The sequence below is a fragment of the Astyanax mexicanus genome, chromosome 14, assembly GCF_023375975.1.
Source record: "Astyanax mexicanus isolate ESR-SI-001 chromosome 14, AstMex3_surface, whole genome shotgun sequence".
NCBI lineage: Eukaryota > Metazoa > Chordata > Actinopteri > Characiformes > Acestrorhamphidae > Astyanax > Astyanax mexicanus.
The window spans coordinates 25008538-25029934 of NC_064421.1; the positions used below are offsets into that span (position 1 = coordinate 25008538).

The 21397-nt window shown below is 35.9% G+C and overlaps 1 protein-coding gene and 1 long non-coding RNA gene across 4 annotated transcripts; one reads left to right on the forward strand and one right to left on the reverse strand.

The window, feature by feature from the left end:
- Positions 1-1759: 1759 nt before the first annotated feature.
- LOC111193210 (uncharacterized) lies at positions 1760-14436 on the reverse strand. Its single transcript, XR_002650343.2, has 3 exons — positions 14319-14436; positions 11692-11803; positions 1760-2090 (listed from the first exon to the last, which is right to left on the reverse strand). It is a non-coding gene; the product is annotated as an uncharacterized LOC111193210 (long non-coding RNA).
- colec11 (collectin sub-family member 11) lies at positions 8416-19159 on the forward strand. 3 transcript variants are annotated; one of them, XM_049464190.1, is made up of 8 exons: positions 8427-8574; positions 9928-10011; positions 12632-12790; positions 13189-13260; positions 15189-15260; positions 15347-15400; positions 16814-16909; positions 18574-19159. In XM_049464190.1, the coding sequence occupies exons 3-8, from the start codon at positions 12661-12663 to the stop codon at positions 18981-18983; spliced, it is 834 nt and encodes a 277-aa protein (XP_049320147.1). In that variant the 5' UTR covers positions 8427-8574; positions 9928-10011; positions 12632-12660; the 3' UTR covers positions 18984-19159. The 3 variants fall into 3 exon arrangements, with proteins under 3 accessions (XP_022528599.1, XP_022528600.1, XP_049320147.1); XM_022672878.2 differs by lacking the exon at positions 9928-10011 and having other exon boundaries at positions 8416-8574; XM_022672879.2 differs by lacking the exon at positions 9928-10011 and having other exon boundaries at positions 8416-8574; positions 18592-19159.
- The last annotated feature ends 2238 nt before the right edge of the window (positions 19160-21397 follow it).

Here is a 21397-nt window from a genome sequence, read left to right on the forward strand (position 1 = left end):
TAGCTTGGAGCTTAATATTCTGCAGTCCACTATAACATTACTCATTGTTTGGAAACCAGTGGAAAGAAGTTCACCACTGTGTTCTCTCAACTTTAAAAGTTTCAGAGAGAACCAGTAACTGCTTTACTGCTACTGCTTTATTGGTACAAGTCCCTATGTGTATTCACAGGTTTATGAGGCATGCTAACATATTTTATGCTTGATTTTATGCTGTTTTCAGGCTTTGTTCTTTGAGTTTAGACTAAATAGTAGTGTGATCCTAGTTGGAACACCAAATTCACTCTAAAAAAAAGAAAATTTTATTATAGATCTACATTTAATCTCAATTATTTCTTAAATACAAGGTGCTTTTACACCTACCTTGTTGTGTCAGGACCAAAGCAGCAGGTGTGAAAGGAGCCGCAAACCACAGTCCGGACCAAAGGACCAGAGTTTGTTCAGATCAGAAGAGGTGGTCTCTGTCTGAATCTACTGAACCATACTTTGGTTCGTCTCCAGAGTGAAGGCACAGTTATAGGAAGTTGAGGCAGTCTTTAAACATAACAGAGGAAAAAAAACTGGTGTTGTGCCAAAATCTGACTCCCCTTGGTGTGCAGGTGCATCACGAAGCAGTATGGACAAATGAACGCTTAGGCTGGGAATTCATGTATTCACTGTAACAGTAGATTTACACTAATTTATAAACAGAAATAAAGTGCCCAAACACGAAACAAGATTATGTCCATGATGTAACATTCCTGTAAGCAAACATGGCGGTGTTGTGCCGAATTCAGCACTGCCGTCAGGAAAAGCACCCCCTATGTATGTAACCGTGACTGGGATAACTGTGTCTTTTGGCGCATATTTCTAAGTAAAAAGAGCTTTTATCAAGAAGACGCACTCCCGAGAGAGGGTGCTTTTCATGGCAGGGGTGTTGAATTTGGGACACAACACCGACTAGCCCACTGAGCAGTGAGTAATGACGTAAGTGTGCTCAGGCACGGATTGTTTAAACGCAGTGGGAGTGCAGGCCAGTGGCGGCGTGTGGAAGGGGCAGAACCGTGCTACAGCACCATTCAACCAAACCGTGCCTAGTGTGAGTTCACTCTTACACTCCTCCTGCTACAGGGTGTGTCCACACCAAGGAGAGTCAGATTATGACAGAGAGCGAGAATTCGGCACAACACCTGGCAAAGCAACTCGCTGAACTCATAACTAAAATTCCTCAAACCAATTAATATGAAGTATAGAGAGACCCGGTCGATGATGATGACAGGACGTAGTAAAGTTTTTTAGTCCGCCCAAAACGAACTAAATATATACAATGTATCAAAGACACAAATCTGTTGTTGGAAAGAAGTAGCAGCATTCCTAAGCCTTACGAAGACTTCTACATTGTATCCTATTGGTCACACAGATGAAAGCCTCTTGGGCAACATTAATCAGTTAAAAACTTATAATTGGGTGTATAAGTTTATTTTTTTTGCTATTTAGTGTAGTGAAGAATGTTTTCATCCATCTATCTAGTTTTTCATTTCTGCCTCTTACATTTAAAATTCCAAATTCCATTTTTTCTCCACTATATTAAATGGAAAAAATTGAACGCTATATTAAATGTAAAAAAATTAAATGCTACTCTGGCCTATCCCCATCCCCATGCAACTTCATCCTGTCCAAATACAGCTAAAGATAATGTACGAAAATATTTTTTTTCTTTTGAGGTACTGTGTGGACCTGACTTTGGATGCTTTCTTTTTCAAACTAAAAAACTGTGCTTCGGTTGACCTTTTAGGTGTTCAACTTAAATAAAACACATAATCCTTGCCCATTTACTTCAGCAGGGAGATCAAATAGCATCATTATAACTTATAATATAACATAACTACAAAAGAACAGGTATTTGGGATCTACTTTAAGATGACAGAGCTGCCTGATTAGCCAGTGATCCTGACCTGGCTCAGTGTACCGTCCCTGTAAAGCTGCCCCTGGGTCAGGAGGAACGCAGTGGCTGTCATGCTTCACTAGGCAAGGCTTCGTCCTCCCAGGGCTCTGGATCCATAGAGTGCATCTAGTTCTGCTTTTCTGCCTCTCTGGGTCTGAGTGAACACAATCTGAAGCGAGCAAAGAAAGAAAAAAAGAGATATTAGCCAGCTCTAGGAGGAACATGTTCTCGCCAAACACTTTCCAATGCCCTGGGGGCGCACGAATGTCTTTCCAGTATTCTTTTGCAGTTGCACAGAGAGTACTAGTAGTAATACGAATGTTTCCGCCGTAGGAACAAAAGGCACACTCCAATAGTTTCACATCAGTGCCTGTCATGCTATTTTTTAAGTCCCAGGGAGCAGAGTGTAAAATATTAAAACAGACTGTGTGATGCTAAAATTTATGGCTACATTAATCATTCTACAAATGTTGGGTTAAAACAGCAGGATAGAAATATGACAAAATACAGCATAAAAACCTACAGAGGTGCTGGAAAGTTTGTGAAACCTTTAGAAGGTTTTACATTTCTGCATAAATGTGACCTAAAACTTCATCAGATTTCCAAAAAAATATTTTAAAGAAAAGAAAATAGATAAGGAGAACCAACACAAACAAATTAGATTTTTTTTAATAGATTATAGGTTATATTAGACTCTAAAATGATTTAATATTTCAGTATCTGTGACTGGTAAAAGTATGTGAACCTTTACTTTTAATATCTACTTACAGTATATCCTTATGCAGCAACAACTGTTGATTGTTAACCAATTTTTTTTTTTCCTACCATAAACTTTTTGTTCAGGTCCTTCCCCAACATTTCTATGGAACTAAGGTCAGGACTTTTACATGGCCATCCTAAAACATTAATATTAATCAGTTAAACCATTCTTTATGTGCTTAGGGTCATTGTCTTGCTGCATGGCCCACATTCTCATGAGATTCAGTTAATGGACAGATGTCCTGAAATTTTCTTTTACAATTTGCTGGTATAATTCAGGATTCAATGTTTCATTAAGAATGGCAAATCTTCCTGGACCAGATAAAGCAAAACAGGTCCAAACCATGATACTAACACCACTGTGTTTATCAGATGATAAAATATTTGTTTTACAGCAAAAAAGGAGTGTTTTCTTTCTCTAAACACAACACCTCTCATTTTAACAAAAAAGTTCATCTGTTCACCAAGCATTGGTCCAATTGTGAAGATCAAACTTTGATAGATCCATGTCCTTTAAAAAAAAAAAAAAAAAAGAAAAAGGGCAGTTAAACCTTACATCCAGTTAAACCTTACTGTCATCCCATTTATTGAGAACAACTGACCCTAATTTCACCTTCACTAATTTCACTGCTAAGGGTTTACTTACTTTTGCTACTCACATACAGCTGTGGAAAAAAATAAGTTTCTCTGATTTTGCTATTTATAGTTATATGTTTAAGTAAAATTAACATTATATAAATACAAAAAATAATAATAATAAAAAAAAGAAACTCATAATTTTTAAGTGTTCTCTTTTTTATTTCCCACAGCTGTATATTTTATATTAGATCATTTACAAATGAATAAGCTAATATTTGTGTATTATTTATTTGATTCAAATCTCTTCTTTATCTACTTTTAGGACTTTTATCCGTTGTAGATCTCATTTATGTTGAAATATGGAAATTTTAACTGAAGAGTTCACAAACTTTTCAGCACCAGTGTATTTAAGGTCTTTCTGGCTGTGGTGCTAAAATTCCAAGGAACAGTTGCTTGGGGTCCTGCCAGCGACACAGCAGAGTTAAACACAATAGTGTGAGGAGTGAGGGTAAGGGAGGATAAAGAAGTGATTTTATAGAAAAAGAAAGATAAAAGGTGTGAAGTTAGGGAGCACACTCAGTGAATGCTAACTAACATGGGCAGTGTAGTGAACAGGACGAAACTAAAGAACAGGAGACAAATAACAAATAAGTTTTTTTATCTGCCACATTACATAAAAAAAGGAAGAAGAATGTTATTTGTTATGGTGTGCATTGCAATTAAATTTGCAACTATAATGTTATTGTGTTTTTATTCTTCTTCCATTGTTTCTTAGTTTTCTGTTGCAAGTTTTTTACCCCACAGTTTTTGAGTCTTTGACAAAGTTTCCATGTTGCAATGGATTTTTGCAGATATATTAGTTGCATATAAATGAATTAGATGCAAAAGCTATTGCAAATACTGTATCTAATATAAAAAAACACCTAAACATCAACATGGGATATTACAGCGACCACTTGGCTAGACCTATGCAAGAGCTGTGCAACCATCCTGTCTTACGTTCATATATTTTCCTGAGGCAACACTATAGAAATGAAATGTTATATATATATATATATATATATATATATATATATATATATATATATATATATATATATATTAGGGCTGTCAAAATTTGGAATCAGTAACTATTTTTTTAACGCAAGTTAATTAAGGCACCAAGTTTGACTCCTACTTCCACCGTAATCTGCCCCGCCCCCGCCCAACGCTATTATTTGTTTTCCGGCTGACTTCCAGCTCAGACCCGGTCAGAGAGCTTTGTTTCTCTCTCTCTCACAAACACACACACACGCACATGCACGCACACACACACACATGCGGACACGCACACACGCACACACACACACACGCTTTCTCATCAAAATAAGTTTGAATTCAGAAATCTTCACAACCACGCTGAGACATTTACAGTCCATTTTATCATGCATTCTTTATTCCAGCACCCTACGTTGATTTTATCCCTCCTCAAACATACAAGTATATACTGTTATTTTAATTGACACCCCTAATATACATATAATTCCATTTGACATTTCTTACAATCATTCTTTTATTTATATTTAAATATCCAACAAAAAGATTTGCGTCTGAAGAAAAACAAATGCGATTAATCACAGTTAATCACAGAATTTTGTTGTGATTATTGGATTACATTTTTTATCGATATATATATATATGCACACATGCTGGATGCCATCTGAGCCTAAAAAGTTTATTTTTCGCTCGTTAGACCACAGGACATGCTTAACATACCACTGCTGACTGGTAAAGACGGCACAATCAGGTTGAGTTTTTTTTTAAACTTATAGGGACACAAAATGTGCTCTACCAGATCATTGAGAAGAACCTTAAAATATAAAGTTCATAAAAAAAAACACAAGCAAAAACACAAGATGTCTCACACAAGAAGCCATTTAACACCTAATTTTCAGTCATTTGTACTGAAAAACCCCTTTAACACAAACAACGACTGTGAACCACTGGGGAAGTGCCCTGTATGTGAACTCCTGCACACTTAGATAGAAGCGTATATTGGTATGCAGGACACAAAATTACAAAGCTAATGAGTCATTTAAAATGTGCTCCTCCGCATTTATAGATTTATAATACCACACATTAATTAAATATGCAGTTAGGCTGGATTTAAAAATGTCATTCAGAAGAGTAATGTGTTACTAAGCTGTTTGCAACTCTCGTGCTTTCAAGCTTGACCAACCATTTCTCTAAGTAATGGAAATAATGATTAGGCATTTATGCCCATACAATTTATCCACAAACCCAAATCTAAGAGAATTGATATGCATATAAAAAGAAAAAAGCAGTGTTTTTTTATACTTTTACTTTGATCTTCATTTCATTGCATTAATTTAATTTGTCTTTATTTATTAATTTAATCTCCAGTTTGTCAAGAAATGTGTGAGAAAATTATTGAAATGTTAAAGAAAAACACTGTTCCTCAAAAAAAAGATGAAAGAGATTTGCATGAAAACATTCAAGGAATCTGGAGGAATTTGGAGGAAGGGCAAGAATGCAAGACCGTCATTCAACAATAGCCGATAGACCCACATGAGCAAGGGATTATTTTGGCAAACCTTTGACTAGCAATACAATACGGAGTTGCATTCACTGACATCTACTTCTCTGGGATTGGAAGAATCTGGGATTAGACCATCACGCAATGGCAACTTGTATTGTGTTGATTTCAGATCTCTTTCTGGACCAAAGACAAAAAAGGACCATCCAGACCGTTATCAGTAATAAGTCTAAACACAATGGTTTGCCATGGTATTATGGGGTTGTATCAATTCACTTCTGCAATGGCAGCAATAATGCAGAAAAGTACATTGAGATCTTAGGGCAACATATGCTACCTTCATTGTGAAAACTTGTTTAATGTTAATGAATTTTAAACACAGACAATGCAAAACCACAAAGATTTGCAAATGAATGGCTGTGTAAGTAGGGTACAGTTATTGGTACAGTACAGTTATTACTTTACTGACAAGTCCCCAATAGGGAATGTGTAAAGAGTTTTTAAATGAAAAATGTAATTTTGACCCTGTAGTTTTGCATCACATAAGATACCTATTAGTGTTGTATATTGATAAACAAATTGACGTTGACCAGACAAAACATTAATTATTTTTTTTAATTGTACAACTTCCATACTGACTACATTTTTTATAATTTGGAGCTATATATCCTAAGTAAAATGTGAAGCCATCTTACACACAAATGTATGTTCTTGCTTCAACTGCCGTCTTTAAGTAAATCTTAAATCATTCCTAATGCAATTATCACCCTGCCACTGCTTTTGTTCGATTCCTTCTTTATCTGCCTTCACCAATGCTGATGTTTGTCCAAAAGTGTTGACCCATTTTCTCGTTCTCAGCTTGGGTTCCTCTGGTTTCCTCCGACAGCATTATGATTCAGTGCAGAAACGCTGTAGGCTACACGAAAACTGCCCAGCTGGTTCATCATCATTAGACATTTTTTTTCTGGATTTTTCCAGCTGGAAGATGATGGTGGCAGTGCAATGGCTGGAGCCCCAGAACCTGCACTAACAGCCTCGGAGATCCAGGCAGGCGCTTAGACCTTCAGGCCGGTGCCCAGAGCCTGTGGCAGGTGTGCATGAGTCAAGCCAAGCCATGCTGTTCTAGTTAATGGCGTTGAGAAAGACCCCTAAGCCCAGATGCTCCATGGATGTCTTTCACACTGTGAATATGAGTGATTAGAGATGGGCTTTGGCGCCATGAAAGAATAAATAAGAATACAGGTGTAGAAATGAAGATGTCCTTCTTCAAATACTTACTGTCACCCTGTGGAGGAAAACGCAAACTGCAGCCTAGATTTGAGACTTTCTTTACTATCCAAGGGAATGAACTAAAATTCTCAAATATTATAGATATTCACATACAGTATGTTTGAAGAAATATTAAAGGGAATGTTCTGTATATGTCTATTTATTATTAAAGGGGGAGAAAAGCAGTGAAGAGTCAGGTAAAACTGTGAAGAAATTATCACATATTGTCTCACAGAGTTCAGAAGGGCCCCTTTTCATACTGCAAGTGAACAGTTAGTTCTCAAAGGTGCTGTGTTGGTTCTTTTCAAACTGCTGCTAATAACACTATAGTCTGAGTTGTATATGCATGCTGCACATGAAACTGTTCATCAACCTCCATTGTCTGCATTAGCTAGTAAAAAAGAAAAAAAAGAAAAAGGAAAGCACTGTGTCTATGTCAACTTATGAATTCACCGTCCACAGGCAAGATTTTTACTTTCTGGACCTGGACTACCGACCTCTGTGTGTAACTATAGGTTTAAATAGGATCTCCGGTTGATTTAGCATTTTACAGAGACTCTAAGACTAGCTCAGTGGCTGAACTGCACTTAGTAAGGCATGTAAATATGTTGTAAAGTAACATATGATATTGCAAAGAGTGTTATTAGTGTAAAAATGTCTTTATTTTAAAATGTTTCTAACTGTTGTGCATCTCGTTGCCTCGCAGTGCTGTTAGCCAATCAGAGGTGATATGTTTGCATGTATGAATATTCAGAGAGATGAAATCCTATCATTCCCTCTACTCCTCCATGGGACTAAAGCACTGTTATACCAGATTACCAGAGCACGTTTTTTTCCACAACAAAATAGCTCCCATGGCATTCATTCATACTAGAGACCACAACTAGACATTTTAAAATGAATGAAAAAAAAAAAAGACATTTAACGTCAGCATATTATAGCATAGTCCAGATCTCTTTAGTTAGCTGGCTATCTCTCTCAAATACTATCTTAGCTTTCTTGATAACCCAGCTGAATGCAAACACTTGAATTCTAAATGCCCTTCCCTATTATGCAAGTGGTTGTGATAAATTACCTATCTATGGTTAGCAAACCTCAGCTGAAGCTCAGTGCTTACTTGCTATAAACAAAACCTTTCAAATCCCCAAACTATGGTATTATTTCTCATTAACGTTCTCTCAACTTTGAGAAACCTGATGAATTTAGAGAATGTTTTTGATCTTGTAGTCAGAGTGAATTGGAGTCATTGGCTATCTGCTTGGAGGAGCACTGTCAATGACCCCGCTGCTTTCTCAGGCTCTAATCAGAGAGGAGTGAAGCAGAGCCAGTCTTATCTCTGTGTTTATGTACACACACTCACTCTCTGGCCTGTTCTTTTGCTGCAGCCGTGAGAGACGAAGCATGCAGCGCTACACAGAGCTACAGTGAGAGAGCGCTTCCGTCAGCCTCACTTGGTCCTCAGTCTGAAGGCGAGGGTACTACACACTTTTATTGGCAATTTCTGTAAGAGGTAAGCCTGTTTATCTAAATATATGACTGGCTGAGCAGTGTCTGTTTCACAAAGCAGGTCCCTTAGTCACAAAACCTGATCTTACTTTTGGTTAAAGTGGTTCAGTCTATTGAGAAATCCTGGGTGCTTTATTAAATATAGGCATTATAGACTCTAGACGTTCCCTTATAATGCGTGCCAGCACTGCAAAATGTATATTTTAGCTAGTAAAATCTCTTTAATGTAGTTTAGATATCTAATATTTCTCATTTTGGGAAATTTAAAGCAACATTATAAATTAGTAACTTATTTCTAACTTTCTTGTAGTTGTTGTAAGTGATTTAATCTAATAAAGTTGTCTTATTGTATTGGCAGATATTCTTTTTCTCAAACGTAAGTTCTTAAAACAAGCAAAAATATGGACTAAGGAACTTTTTAGTAGATTAATTACTAGGTAAGAAAGGTAAATTTAAAAAATAAGTCTACTAACTGATAAATATGCAAACATGCAAAAAAATAAAAATTTAAATTATATCTATTTTTACATTTTTTACAGTGAGCAAGGTGTGTCTAACAGAGTGGTCAGTAGGTTTATGTAATGTTAGAAGCAACCACTGCAAAGAACTGTAGACCTTAACTAATGTTTCTTAAAAATAAATTTCTTATCCTCAAATAATTCCGGGCATTATAGCTGAAAAAACATATCTTGATATGTTTAAGGCAAATGGCAGTATACAATATGATAAAAAAAAAAAAAACTTCAGAATCAGAATACATTTCTTATGCCAAATACGCAACACATAATACTTAAATGGTAAATATTTTAGTATGTATCTATAATATATGTCTTTTTAAATTAATCTTTGACTCATAAACTGCATTGGAATATGTTGTTTGGGATGGTGAAATAAAGCTGGCATGCTGTTCCTTTAATTGCAATGTTTTAAAAACAGAATTTGCAAAAGACTCTAATCTGTTAAAAGTCATCCCCCTAGAAACCAAACCATTTTCACACAAACAAGCTATATATGTTTCTTTTTTTCTTTTTTTTTAATTGCATAAAATATATTTTATCTGTGTTTATAATATATTGCCCAGACTTACATAATCAGTTTTTACAAAGATTCTGACAAACATTCTCCAGTTTTACTTACTGCAATTGCAATTTGTTCAATTTAGAACATTTAATCACAAAATTAGCAACAAATATTTAATCTTTTATCTTATAGATATTATTGAATGAGGTCCATTATTCAGGTTAGAGTTATGTGAGTGTGAAAAACTTTTATGTTATAGAAAGCTATAGACCCTATACATAAAGTGATGGATCCTTAGATGTTAAACATCCCTGTTACTAATATACTGTCTTTACAGAACCATTGCTCAAAGAGACACCTGAGGCACCTGATCATATGACGAGCTCAATTTGACCCAACTATCAGTTGTATTTTGCTTGAGGTAAACAGCTAATAATAATGACTACAGCTATAAACAAATACTTCCTTTTTCGCCATTGTTCCATGTTAAACTGCACATAGATATGCTATAGTCCAATACACTGGTACTGTAGGTCTTCCCAATAAGCAGAAAGAATGTTCACACGTGATTTGTTGTGACATACTTCTGCTGTACTTGGGTTTTCCCTGTGTGGACCAAACCAAGGGAGGGGAAACAAACTATAGGTGTGAAAATGCCATTAAAGTTGCGTAGAGGTGCTGAGAATGGTCCCCCGTCCACAATATATGCTGTATGGGCGGGTGACCACATATTGTATGTAATATCTGGTTATAGTGAAAATCCCACCCATATAAAACACTAAAAATTATAGTGAGCACAAGAAAATACCAATCAGGATGCTCTTTTGCTCTTGTTTGATCAAAGTGCTTAGGTCACAGGACAGATGGGATAAGAGTGGGGTTAAAGTAATATTACAGGATTTTACATTGATATTAATTAAAAATAAAAAAATATGAATTAAAAAGCTTTCTCATTTTGCATCGTCCTGCCTGTTTCTCCAAAGTTACATAGTGTAGTTAGCAGCATGTCAAACCTTGAGAAGAAGCAATATAGATGTACTTTCCCTAACAATGGTTTTAAAGCTGTTATTTTAAGGCAATTCTAGTCTGACAATCTAGCTTTAGGATTGGCATGAGCTGTTGTGGTGCTTTGTGTATTTGCCTGGTAAATAATGCTACTCTGCATGTGGCATGTTGGTTCGTGCATTATTAGTATGCCTGTTCGCCTGTTTGCACTTTAAAGGCAAAAACACAACTGTCTCTTTCAGCTGGGCCTGTTTGCTTTCCCGCTGCTGGTACAGTCATGATCCATTATTCCACCTGCTTAGTGGAGCAGTCGACATAGCTGATGTGAATTCATGGCGTCCTGTATAAATTACACACGCTACACTATATACATAAACCACTGGCTCCGAATAATTGTGTGTGACCTGCTTTCACACTGTGCTGAATCTGTGTCTGAAATGAATAGTAACATTTGGGGGGAAAAAGAATAAACACATGTTAGCTAATCATGTAGCTGTATAACCAGTCAGCTAGTTGATAGTCCACCTGATATACTACTTTAATCAGTATCAGTATGTAGCATTTTTATCCCTACATTGTAAATTATTACATAAGTCATCTGGACTATGAAAGAACAAATAAAGAATCAAAATACTTTGTAAAGAGTATTTAGGTGCTCTTATCTGGGGTGCTGTTAAATTGTGGTTTCTGAGGCTGGTAACTCTGGTTATCTTTTCCTGTGCAATAGACGTAACTCTTGTTCTTACTTTACTGGGACGGTCCTGATGAGAGCCAGTTTCATCATACCATTTGATGGTCTTTGCGAATGCACTTCAGGATACTTTCAAAATTTTTGATTTTTTTTTTTGGATTGACTGATCTTCATTTCTCAAAGTCATTTTCACTGGAGTCAGTTATTATAATACAGACTAGGGTCAAAACCTACTACCCATGCCTGTATTTGCCCATGGTGGGCAAATTACATATTGACATACATTTACAGTTTGTTATTCTTTTACTGGTTGTGATACACTGAGTGTATACACCCGAGTGACTCTATTAATGTAGATGGACATTGATTTTAGATGTCTGTGGGTGTGTGCACAGAATGACTTACCTGTTATGTAGATAAATGTCAGGCAAACTGTGGCAGTGGGTTCCATGTCTTCTTATCCATCTGGGTTGAGCTCACTAGTGTGGGGTGTGATGGGAGGGGCCACTAGCCGCACCTGTGAATAGGAAGTAAAAGGTACATGAAACAGATATTTGTGTATTAATAAAAAAAACCTAATGACAACTGATTGTAAAACCATGGTGAATATAATGAGTGGTTGTGACTGGTCTAGTCTATGGGTGGGGCTTAACTGCTAAAGCAGAAGGCTTAGCTTAGTTTTTGTGTCAGAAATAGTGAAACTGTTGGCTTTGCAGCAAAGTTTCATCACAGACAGACTGCTTAAGTCTATTGTAAATTTTGTATGTATCCCTGTTTCATTTAGTTTGTATAGTTTATCTTTTTCTCTTTTCACTTCTTTCAATAAACAAAGCCTGGGTTTTTAAGCAATTTACCTTTGGCCGGGGTTCTTGTTGATACTACCCTCAAAGTACCCTAGCCACACTACCTAAACAGTGTATCCCACTTGTATAAGAATAGCATATCTTAAATATATATATATATATATATATATATATATATATATATATATATATATATATATATATATATATATATATATATATATTTTAAGGTAATATTGTCACAATTTGGTTTACAGCAGCAAAAGTTTAACATAAAAAATAAGCCTAATTAAGCGGCGGGATGGCTGCAAAAATAAATGTATAAATATTTGCTTGCAGTGGAGGTAAATTGGCGGGGGTTGTGTAATGCATCAATCCACAAGCTTCTTTAGCTTTAGAAATACTTCAGAAATGCATATGTAAAGAATGTATAAAGTGGCTCAAAGTGCAAATAATAATAAATATTTTTTAATGCTGCTTTGAGAGGTGCATCTTATTGTTTACAGAAATGGTTGTTGTACAGATTCTTCTTTTATTTGTAGATTTCCACTGCGCCAGCGGGATTCGAAGCATGACCGCAGAGACCCTTGTGTCCTGTGTGCTGGTTACTGTGTTGGGTTTGATGCTGGTGAAGTCAGCTCACAGTCAGCATATGTCGGAGGAGCCCTGCTCTGTGCAAATCCTCGTTCCTGGACTCAAAGGTACACCACACAGCACAACATGCTACTATAGTGGCAGCCCAGCAACCACAATAAAAAGAGGCTAGTTGTTTACTTGTGGCTGAGGGCTAAATGCTAAATGCTACTGTTATGCCCTTGAGCAATGCTCCCTTAACTAAGTTTGTACAGTGGGGACTGTCCCTGGATAATATAGATCGCTTTGGGCAAAAGGTGTCAGCTAAATGTAAATGACCTAACACTGCATCAGCTAAATGTAAATGTCTGTCTCCATCTGGTACAGCCTGTGGAATAGCACAAGGGTTAGGAGAGGGGTTAGCACTCAGATGGTTGCGTGGTACATGCCATGAATGTCATGTCATGAAATGCAGAGCATGAGCAATTGCAGTGGCCTTCATAATGAAATATGTCTGTTTTCAAAGGGGAGCCAGGAGAAAAGGGAGAGAAAGGGGCACCTGGGAGACCTGGGAGAGTGGGACCACCTGGGGAAGCAGGTACTGTATGATTCAGAGTCTTTACACATCCCCAGATCAGAACAAATTCTAACATTATGGAAAATTCATTAATAAAAAGCTTTAAATACACCAATTTTTACATCTCAGTCCTACATTAATAGATAGGCTACATTCTTAGAAATCTTTAGTATTTACTATGTTGTAATGTTGCAGTTTCCTAAATGTGATGTTTCTAATGGTGCTGATGGAGCTATCAAAACAGTGATCTCAGTCGATGTTGTTGTTGTTGGATTTTTGTGTGCATTTCTTCCAAAAGCTACTGATTCCAGGATCCCAGGCTTATGCTGCCTTCAAGTCGTAGGAAATATTGTATGTATAAGATGAGAGCACATGAACCATCACAACTTCTCTTGGAGTAGGGCAAAATAAATCTCCTGTTTTTTTATGATAAAAGACCAGTTTTTCTAATGGCGACCATTTCCGCCCGACCAAAAAACACTTGAATGAACGTCAAGTCGTAATTACGACCTCCGACTTCATAAGTAGAATTTCAGAGGGGGACTTGAAGGCAGCATTATTGTCAGCTTTAAGCCCTAACTTTTTTGGATTGTGTTGCAGGCCTGAAATGCCGATATATAAGCTATATGTTGTTGCTCTCATAAAAAATTAAAAAATCTCAGAAGTGAAAACGTATGCAGGCAAAATTGAAAAAAAAAAAAACATTTTGAATTTACCATGTAGCAAGGAAATGATTTAATTTAATAATAAAAAAAATAATCTCACTCAATATAGGTTAAGCCTTTACAAATTTAAAGTTTATGAATTATAACATGAGGAACATGAACAATATATATACCAAATATTTGGCAACCAAATTTTTTGAATATATATATATATATATATATAATTTTACTGAACAATTTCGTTTTAGCTCTAATTGCAGTGCTTGCTCTAACATTAGAGTAAGTAAGCTAAACAGTGGCAGCTGCAGCAGCAAAATGAAGCAAACATTCAGCTAGCTAGCTTAAAGTGAGTTCATTTAAAGCTAAAAACAGACAGGAGGCTCTCTGTAGCTATAGGGCAATGTAAAAACTGACCTTACACAGGGGCTGAGGGGTCTGTCATTAAACTCAGTGTTTCTAATCCAGTTTAGAAACACAGTTAGCATCACAGCTAAACCTTTCCAGCATAGCTGAGGCAGGCTCCTGTGTCTGCATAACCTGTTTCAAATTAAAAGCCCTCTGCAGGCTTTTTTAATTGCCCAAAATACATTAGGCTATTTAGTTATTTAGTAATGGTGAAAAATTAAAGTGGAAAAAGTAAAACCTTTACTATTCAGCCTTTATCTAAATTTTTATCTTACCATGCTTTGTAAGTGTGATATTTTTTTTTACCTATTTACAAACAACAACTTTCTCATTTTCACCATATGTTAAGTCATCTGAACTCAAAATTAAAACAGACATTCACATAAACAACATAAACAAAAGGATTTTGAGATTTGAGATTAAAACATTCTAAAAGAAAAAAAATGCATACCCCATCAGCAGATTTTTTTGTATTAATATAATCACATTTTATTTGTTTTTGAAAATTTTCTTGCAGTGCACAAAAAACTGGGTCTGTACAAATCCACAAGAAAGTGTTAAAGGAATTTCAGTGACAGATCACATGAGCACAAGTTTCTGCTGGGTTTTATAACGCTTAAGGAGTGCAGAACTGCATCATATTTTTCAGTTCAAAGGTCATCTGGACACACTGGCCAGAATGCAGTAATGATGACAAGTGTTTACTGCAGCTTTAATGAGGATTAAGTGATGCTTTACCAGGCCAGAGGAGAGGGGCCTGTCTAGCTCTCTGAGTTTAATTCATCATTACAGTCATCCCTGACCTTCTTAGATGGTTTTACACTTTCATTTGTGTTCAGCTCATGATGAAATTACGAGCAATTTCTTTTCATCCTTTAGGTCCTCCTGGACTCAAAGGACAGAAAGGTATTATTGGACGTTATGGAAAAATGGGCCCATCTGGATTAAAAGGTAAAGTAGGTTACCAAAGAAGTACAATTAGAGAGTCTGATGTCTTTTTGAAAAGGCTTACAAATTGCTCTTGACCTTTTTTACAGGTTTAAAAGGTGATATGGGAGATTCAGGACCAAAGGGCTCAAATGGAGACCCAGGTATTAATAATAATAAAGGCTTTGCTGAAATATATTTTTTTTCTTTACCATTTTTTCCAATGGTTCCAATATATTACTTGAACCTTGCCAAAGACACACCATGGAAAAGTATAATTTTATCATGACAGACTGTAATATACAGACAAATACCGCAGTGCCAGGTTGCCATAACCAATAGATGTCATGACATGCTTTGATGTTTGGTGTCATGACAGCCTATTTTGTATGGTAATTTTTTTTCACATTTGCCCTCTAGTTAGCATATATATTTTCAGATTTCATGACAGCTCCTTTATGACAACTGGAAGAACGTGTCATAAACAGGTAATAATCAGAGATGTCATGAATTTCATGATGTTTTATATTTATAGACGTAATGGTGTCACATCATCATTATCAGCTACTACCATGACAACAGTCCCATTTGACAGTGAGTCTCTATATATATATAGTGTATGTGCATTTCTGTTATGATAGTTTCTAATGGTATATGTCATGATTTTTTAAGGAAAACCAAAATAATGTTCTTACTGACTGTGTCTAAGAAATACCTCCTATTACCTAAGTCTAAAACTGCCATAATTTAATACACTATTAAAAACACAGGTGCTTAAAATTCTTTAAGTGTTCTATGAATGTTGCTTTAGAAGAACCACTTTTGGTTCCAATAAGAACCATATTTGTATTGTTGTATGTGTTGTACATATGAAGCACATTTAATAAATGTAAAGATATTTTAACTTATTAAATGTTCCTCACAGTCACATCTGTTTTACAAAAATGGATACTTATAAAGTAAAGGTAAAGATAAAGGTACTACAAGGTGTTCTACTAAGGGTTAAATAAGTACATGTAAAGGTTCTTCACTTTAAATTGCTAGAAAAGCTTTTAAATGACCCTTGTTTGATGATTTTTAAGGTAACTTAAAATAAAAACAACCTTTACAGTTGTAAAGAACGCTTGAAAAGACTTGGATGTAACAGTTCTTTACTCATTTAAAATTTACTCAGTTGTTTCACTTCACTTTAGAACCTTTCACTGATAAAAAATCTTTATAATAATTGAACAGGTTTAAATAACCAAATCTAAATGCTCTTTACCAGTTTAAAAGTTCTTCATTCACTTTTTCCACTTGATTCCCAATATAAATGACCTTTACATTGATAAAAAAAACCTTAATTTACCTTGATTATTAATATTTAAATATTTTTAGTAGTGTTCAGACATGATCCATTGACTTGTTTTTTTATTATTAAAAGTTATGTATTTTAGATGCAGCTCATAAGCATAGAAACTGCATAGACACACGTATGCAGTCAAGCACAAAAGAAGTCTTTATGCACAGCACTGAAAGGTCACAATGTAAAGTGTAGTAACTGCATGAATTTGACTGACAGTTTATTGTCTCCCCAGGCATTCCCTGCGAGTGTGCACCCTTAAGGAAGATGATTGGTGAAATGGATAACCACGTTGCACAGTTAACAAATGAGCTGAAGTTTATTAAAAATGGTATGTTCTTGCAATGCACCACAGCAAAACACTTTATACCCATGGTCCCTAATCTCATAGATTTTACATAAACATATACAGCACATATCAAACCTGAATCTCAACAGGGTTTGATCTATTAAATTGTTGAATCATCAAGCACTTTCTGAGAACCATGAACCACTTTATTGCATCATTAAATGCATGATGGAGAATCAGGCAGTGATTGCAATGATAGTCCCTCAGGTATCCAGGTACACAATTCTGTTGTAGAGGGTAGATATACATACAAATGGACAATTGTATATGATCTTCAATTTCAATGATAATATACACTTACTGTCCGTTTTATTAGAAATTTTACCTCGATTTACACTCATTAGCCACTTCATGAGGTCAGTAAGATAATAATAATAATAACCTTTTTCCGTAAAAAAAAAAAAAAAAAAACTATACGTGATAGTTACATACCAAAAACTAAGGATGCATAAATCCTATGTTACCAACCAAGTACGAGAACAAGTAAGTTTATTTCTGTACTTTCCAATACAGGTACAGATATTATACCTACTTAGAGTTGAGCAAACAGGAGCATTATGTAATAGCTTCCGTGTTAGTGTAAATTACTGCAATGCTACAGTTCATTTAAGATTTTTAATGGGTATCTAAACACCCTGCTTTTAGCAGACTGCAACATTACCTCAAACAATGAAAGGAGTCGTTTGGGAGGGGCACTGGGTGATGTATGGGTTTAATGGCAGGGCAGGAGGGAGAGCTGATTGGGCTGAGCAGTGTGCCTCAGATAGCGATAAGATGCAGACGGTTGGACGTCACCAGGGGGGAGGTATTATTGATTGATTGACTGATTTGCATATTGTGAGCTTCCACATACATGGACACATCATCCACGCCTATAGCACAGTTGAGCCTGTGAGGGCGCTGCAGAGAAGGAAAGTCTTAAGCAGAACTGGTATGTTTATTTCTTCATATTTAAAAGAAGTTATGCTTAGATTAAAAATAGAATAAATTAGTTTTACACTTTGAAAGTATGCTTATTACCACAGGATCAGCCAATTGGGAGTGAGGGTAGTAAGCAGAGATTTGAAGCCACTGGGAGTTCTACGTTTTTACTGCCAAAACAAATTTAGCCAAAAGAGCCTTAATTAAACGATATTTGAATCTGGCTTGAAACCCCATAAACCTTGGTTTGAAATATGATCTGGAAAAAGATTTGATTCAGCTGTACACACTGCAGTAAATCTGTGCAATCTGTGCAAACTGGATACAGGATAACAAAGCCTAAAAAAGTGTCCAGTGAGTGTAAATACAGGAAAACATGCATCAAACCACTTTAACAGAATCATCAAGAGCACATTATTGAATCAGGTTTGCTGGGAAAAAAGCCTGGAGTGATGTAGTCCTCCAGGAATGCAGTTTGACATGCCTGGTACCGAGGGAAGATACACACAAGCAAGCCTGTTATCTTCAATTGCAAACATTTCCATTCAGTTGATTACAGAGGAGGCCCTTTTTTCCACGTAGACGCTTTTCAAATCTCATTTCATGCAAACTGACAAAAGCAGTTAGTCAGGCATTACCTCACTTTTTGTTCAATTCTACAATGCACTGTTGTGTACGCTGGGTGTTGCATCGTGATTACAGAAATACAAGTGCTCACTTTTCAGCACTGCCCTCCCCCGCAGCTGTCGCTGGCGTGAAAGAGACAGACAGCAAGGTGTATCTGCTGGTGAAGGAGGAGAAGCGGTACAGAGACGCTGAGCTGTACTGCCAGGGCAGGGGCGGGCACCTGGCCATGCCCAAAGATGTCGCTGCCAACAGGGCCATCGCCGGCTACATCACGGAGGCCGGCCTCAGCAGAGTGTACATCGGGATTAATGACCTGGAGCGCGAGGGTCACTTTGTGTACGTGGAGCGCTCGCCTATGAGCACCTTCAGCAAGTGGAGGGAAGGAGAGCCCAATAACGCCTACGCGGATGAAGACTGCGTGGAGCTGGTGTCGTCGGGGGAGTGGGTGGACGTGGCCTGCTCCCTCACCATGTACTTTGTGTGCGAGTTTGACAAAGTATCAATTTAAGTGTATCAGAGCCACTTTTGCAGTGGGACAACAATGAAAGATTATGTAGAAGGGATTTTTTGCAGACTTTAAGAGGCATATATTGATGGGAAACACAAAGAAATGTTGTATTTCATATGGAATGACAATTGAAGGCATTTCTTTTCATGCAATATATCTATAATGTTTTTTTTTTTTTTTTATCATTTTATACTACAAATAGAATATAAAAACAATGCAGTTACATCAAGAGTAAAGACCAAAGAATTGGAATTGGAACATAAAAAAATCAAAAATCACAAAACTCATAAAATGTGTTTGAGAGCATCAGCTGTGTTGTGAAGAGGTGGATTTGGTATACAGTAAATAGCCCTATTTGAGTTTGAGTATGTTCTAATTTATATTATGGCAAGAACTACTCAACTAAGTAAAGAAAAAAAACTGAAATGACAAGAAATTAAAGTCACTTAGTCATTTAACAACTTTGAAACTATTTTCAAGTGCAATCTCAAAGTCCATTAAAAGTTTTGATGAAACTGGCTCTCATCAATACCACCCCAGGAAAGGAAGACCAAGAGATAAATTCATCTGAGTTTCCAGCCTCAGAAACAGCAAATTAACAGCTTAAACCCAGATTAGAGCAGCTAAATGCTTCACAGAGTATTTTAGTTTGTTTAACACTTTTTAAGTTACTACATGATTCATTATGTGTTCCTTCAAAGTCTGGATGACTTCAGTATTTCATTTCATTTATAATGTAGGAAAAAAACATTGAATGATTAGTCCAAACTTTTGACTGACACTGTATATATAATGATTACAGTAATTTTAATTTACTGTACAATACAGTAATACATTAATTATCAGGATAGGCCTAGTAATAGTATACACTGTAAAGTTATGGTACATAGAAGGATATTTGTAAGTTATTTGTTCGTTTCAACTCATGTATCTGCAGTATAACCTCGTCTAATTATGCAATTGGTTATTTTTAGGGATGCACCAAAATAAATGTTTTTGTCAGAAATCGTCACTGAACAAAATTAAATGTTTGTCCGAAAGCTGAATACTGAACATGTTTTTAAAATCATTTTGCTACATTTTCTCACCATCGTATAATTGTATATTAAATATCTGTCTATTTATTTTTATCTTCCTTTTAAAAGAAAAGGCAAGTAAATAAAATAAATAAATAAATAAGTAGAAACTCATTTTTATTTTTAATTTACACATACCAACAAAGCATGAAGTTGTTCGATATAAATTGTTCAGTCTTTTGAACACAAAAGTCCTTTGAACACCCTTTTTTTTGCCATTTTCAGAATTTAATCCCAAGTTCTTTTTCTGGGAATAGAGAAGCTAGTCTGTCTAATTAAATTAGAAGTATTTTTATTTTAAGAAATTATAAATGTTTCATCTTGTACTGCACTGTATTTTTATACAATCACAAATAAATGTCTATTCGTTTTAATAATTTGTGTCCTAAACACAGACTTTATGGGTACAGTAAACTAGGAAAGACCATTTTATTGACTTTTCCCTATAAAGCAGTTTGCTGTTTGCTGCTGCTGTCTTATACAATACAAAGTGAATATTTAGTGGCATCCTTCAGAGAACCATTTTAAACCATTTCATTTTTTTTTTTTTATTTAAAGTGTATGCTGTATGGTTATACTATGGTCAAAATGACAGAACAAAGTGAGTAAGTGAGTGAGTGTGCTGACTGGGGACGGTAAAAGCATGAGCTTTTATAAGCTTAGCTAACAGTTGCATTTATGATGTTAGATGCGAATGTACTAACATTATTTCTGTTTTTAACATCCAGAAACAATAATTATCAGATAAATCACATTATATTTAACTGCAGTGCTGCACTTTTGCAATTCCCTAAATGTCTAATGTTGGTTCACATGTTTTACTGGAACCCAGTTGTGTTACTCAAACAGACCCAATTATTACAGACCACCCTCCTCTCACATCCCTCCTGGTTCCATCACTGACCAAGATGGGGCCCATCATTGGCATCCATACGTGGGGCCAACATGAAATCTGTGTAATCCCAGTTGGGCTAACCATATAGGCCCAACACGGGCAAGTTATCAGTCCAAAATTTATTGAATTTGAATGGAAAAAGAGCTGGTTTACTTAAGGTCCATTTTTGAGCTGCCTGTTTAAATAAAGCCTATTTATTAAAGCAGGCAGTCAGTGAATGCAAGGCCTTCAGTGTGTTGTAAGCTGCTGCCCTCTAGCGGCCATTAAACATAAAGAAATAAAGCTGAAAGATGAGAAAGATACCATGATGAGCAACATCATACATCTGTGCCAATTTTCCTCAGGCCTTTAAAATTAAAACATGGCTTTAGATTGTATTACTTTTGTCTCATTTGTTAAGCTCAGTTTTCAGACATCATGGAGAAAAATAAGACATTATTTCA

Coding starts and splice junctions, on each gene's coding strand:
- colec11 (XM_022672878.2), top strand. CDS start 12,661: ATGACCGCAGAGACCCTTGTGTCCTGTGTGCTGGTTACTGTGTTGGGT. Junction 13,261..15,188: donor GGGACCACCTGGGGAAGCAG/GTACTGTATGAT, acceptor TTCATCCTTTAG/GTCCTCCTGGACTCAAAGGA. Junction 16,910..18,573: donor GCTGAAGTTTATTAAAAATG/GTATGTTCTTGC, acceptor CTCACTTTTCAG/CACTGCCCTCCCCCGCAGCT.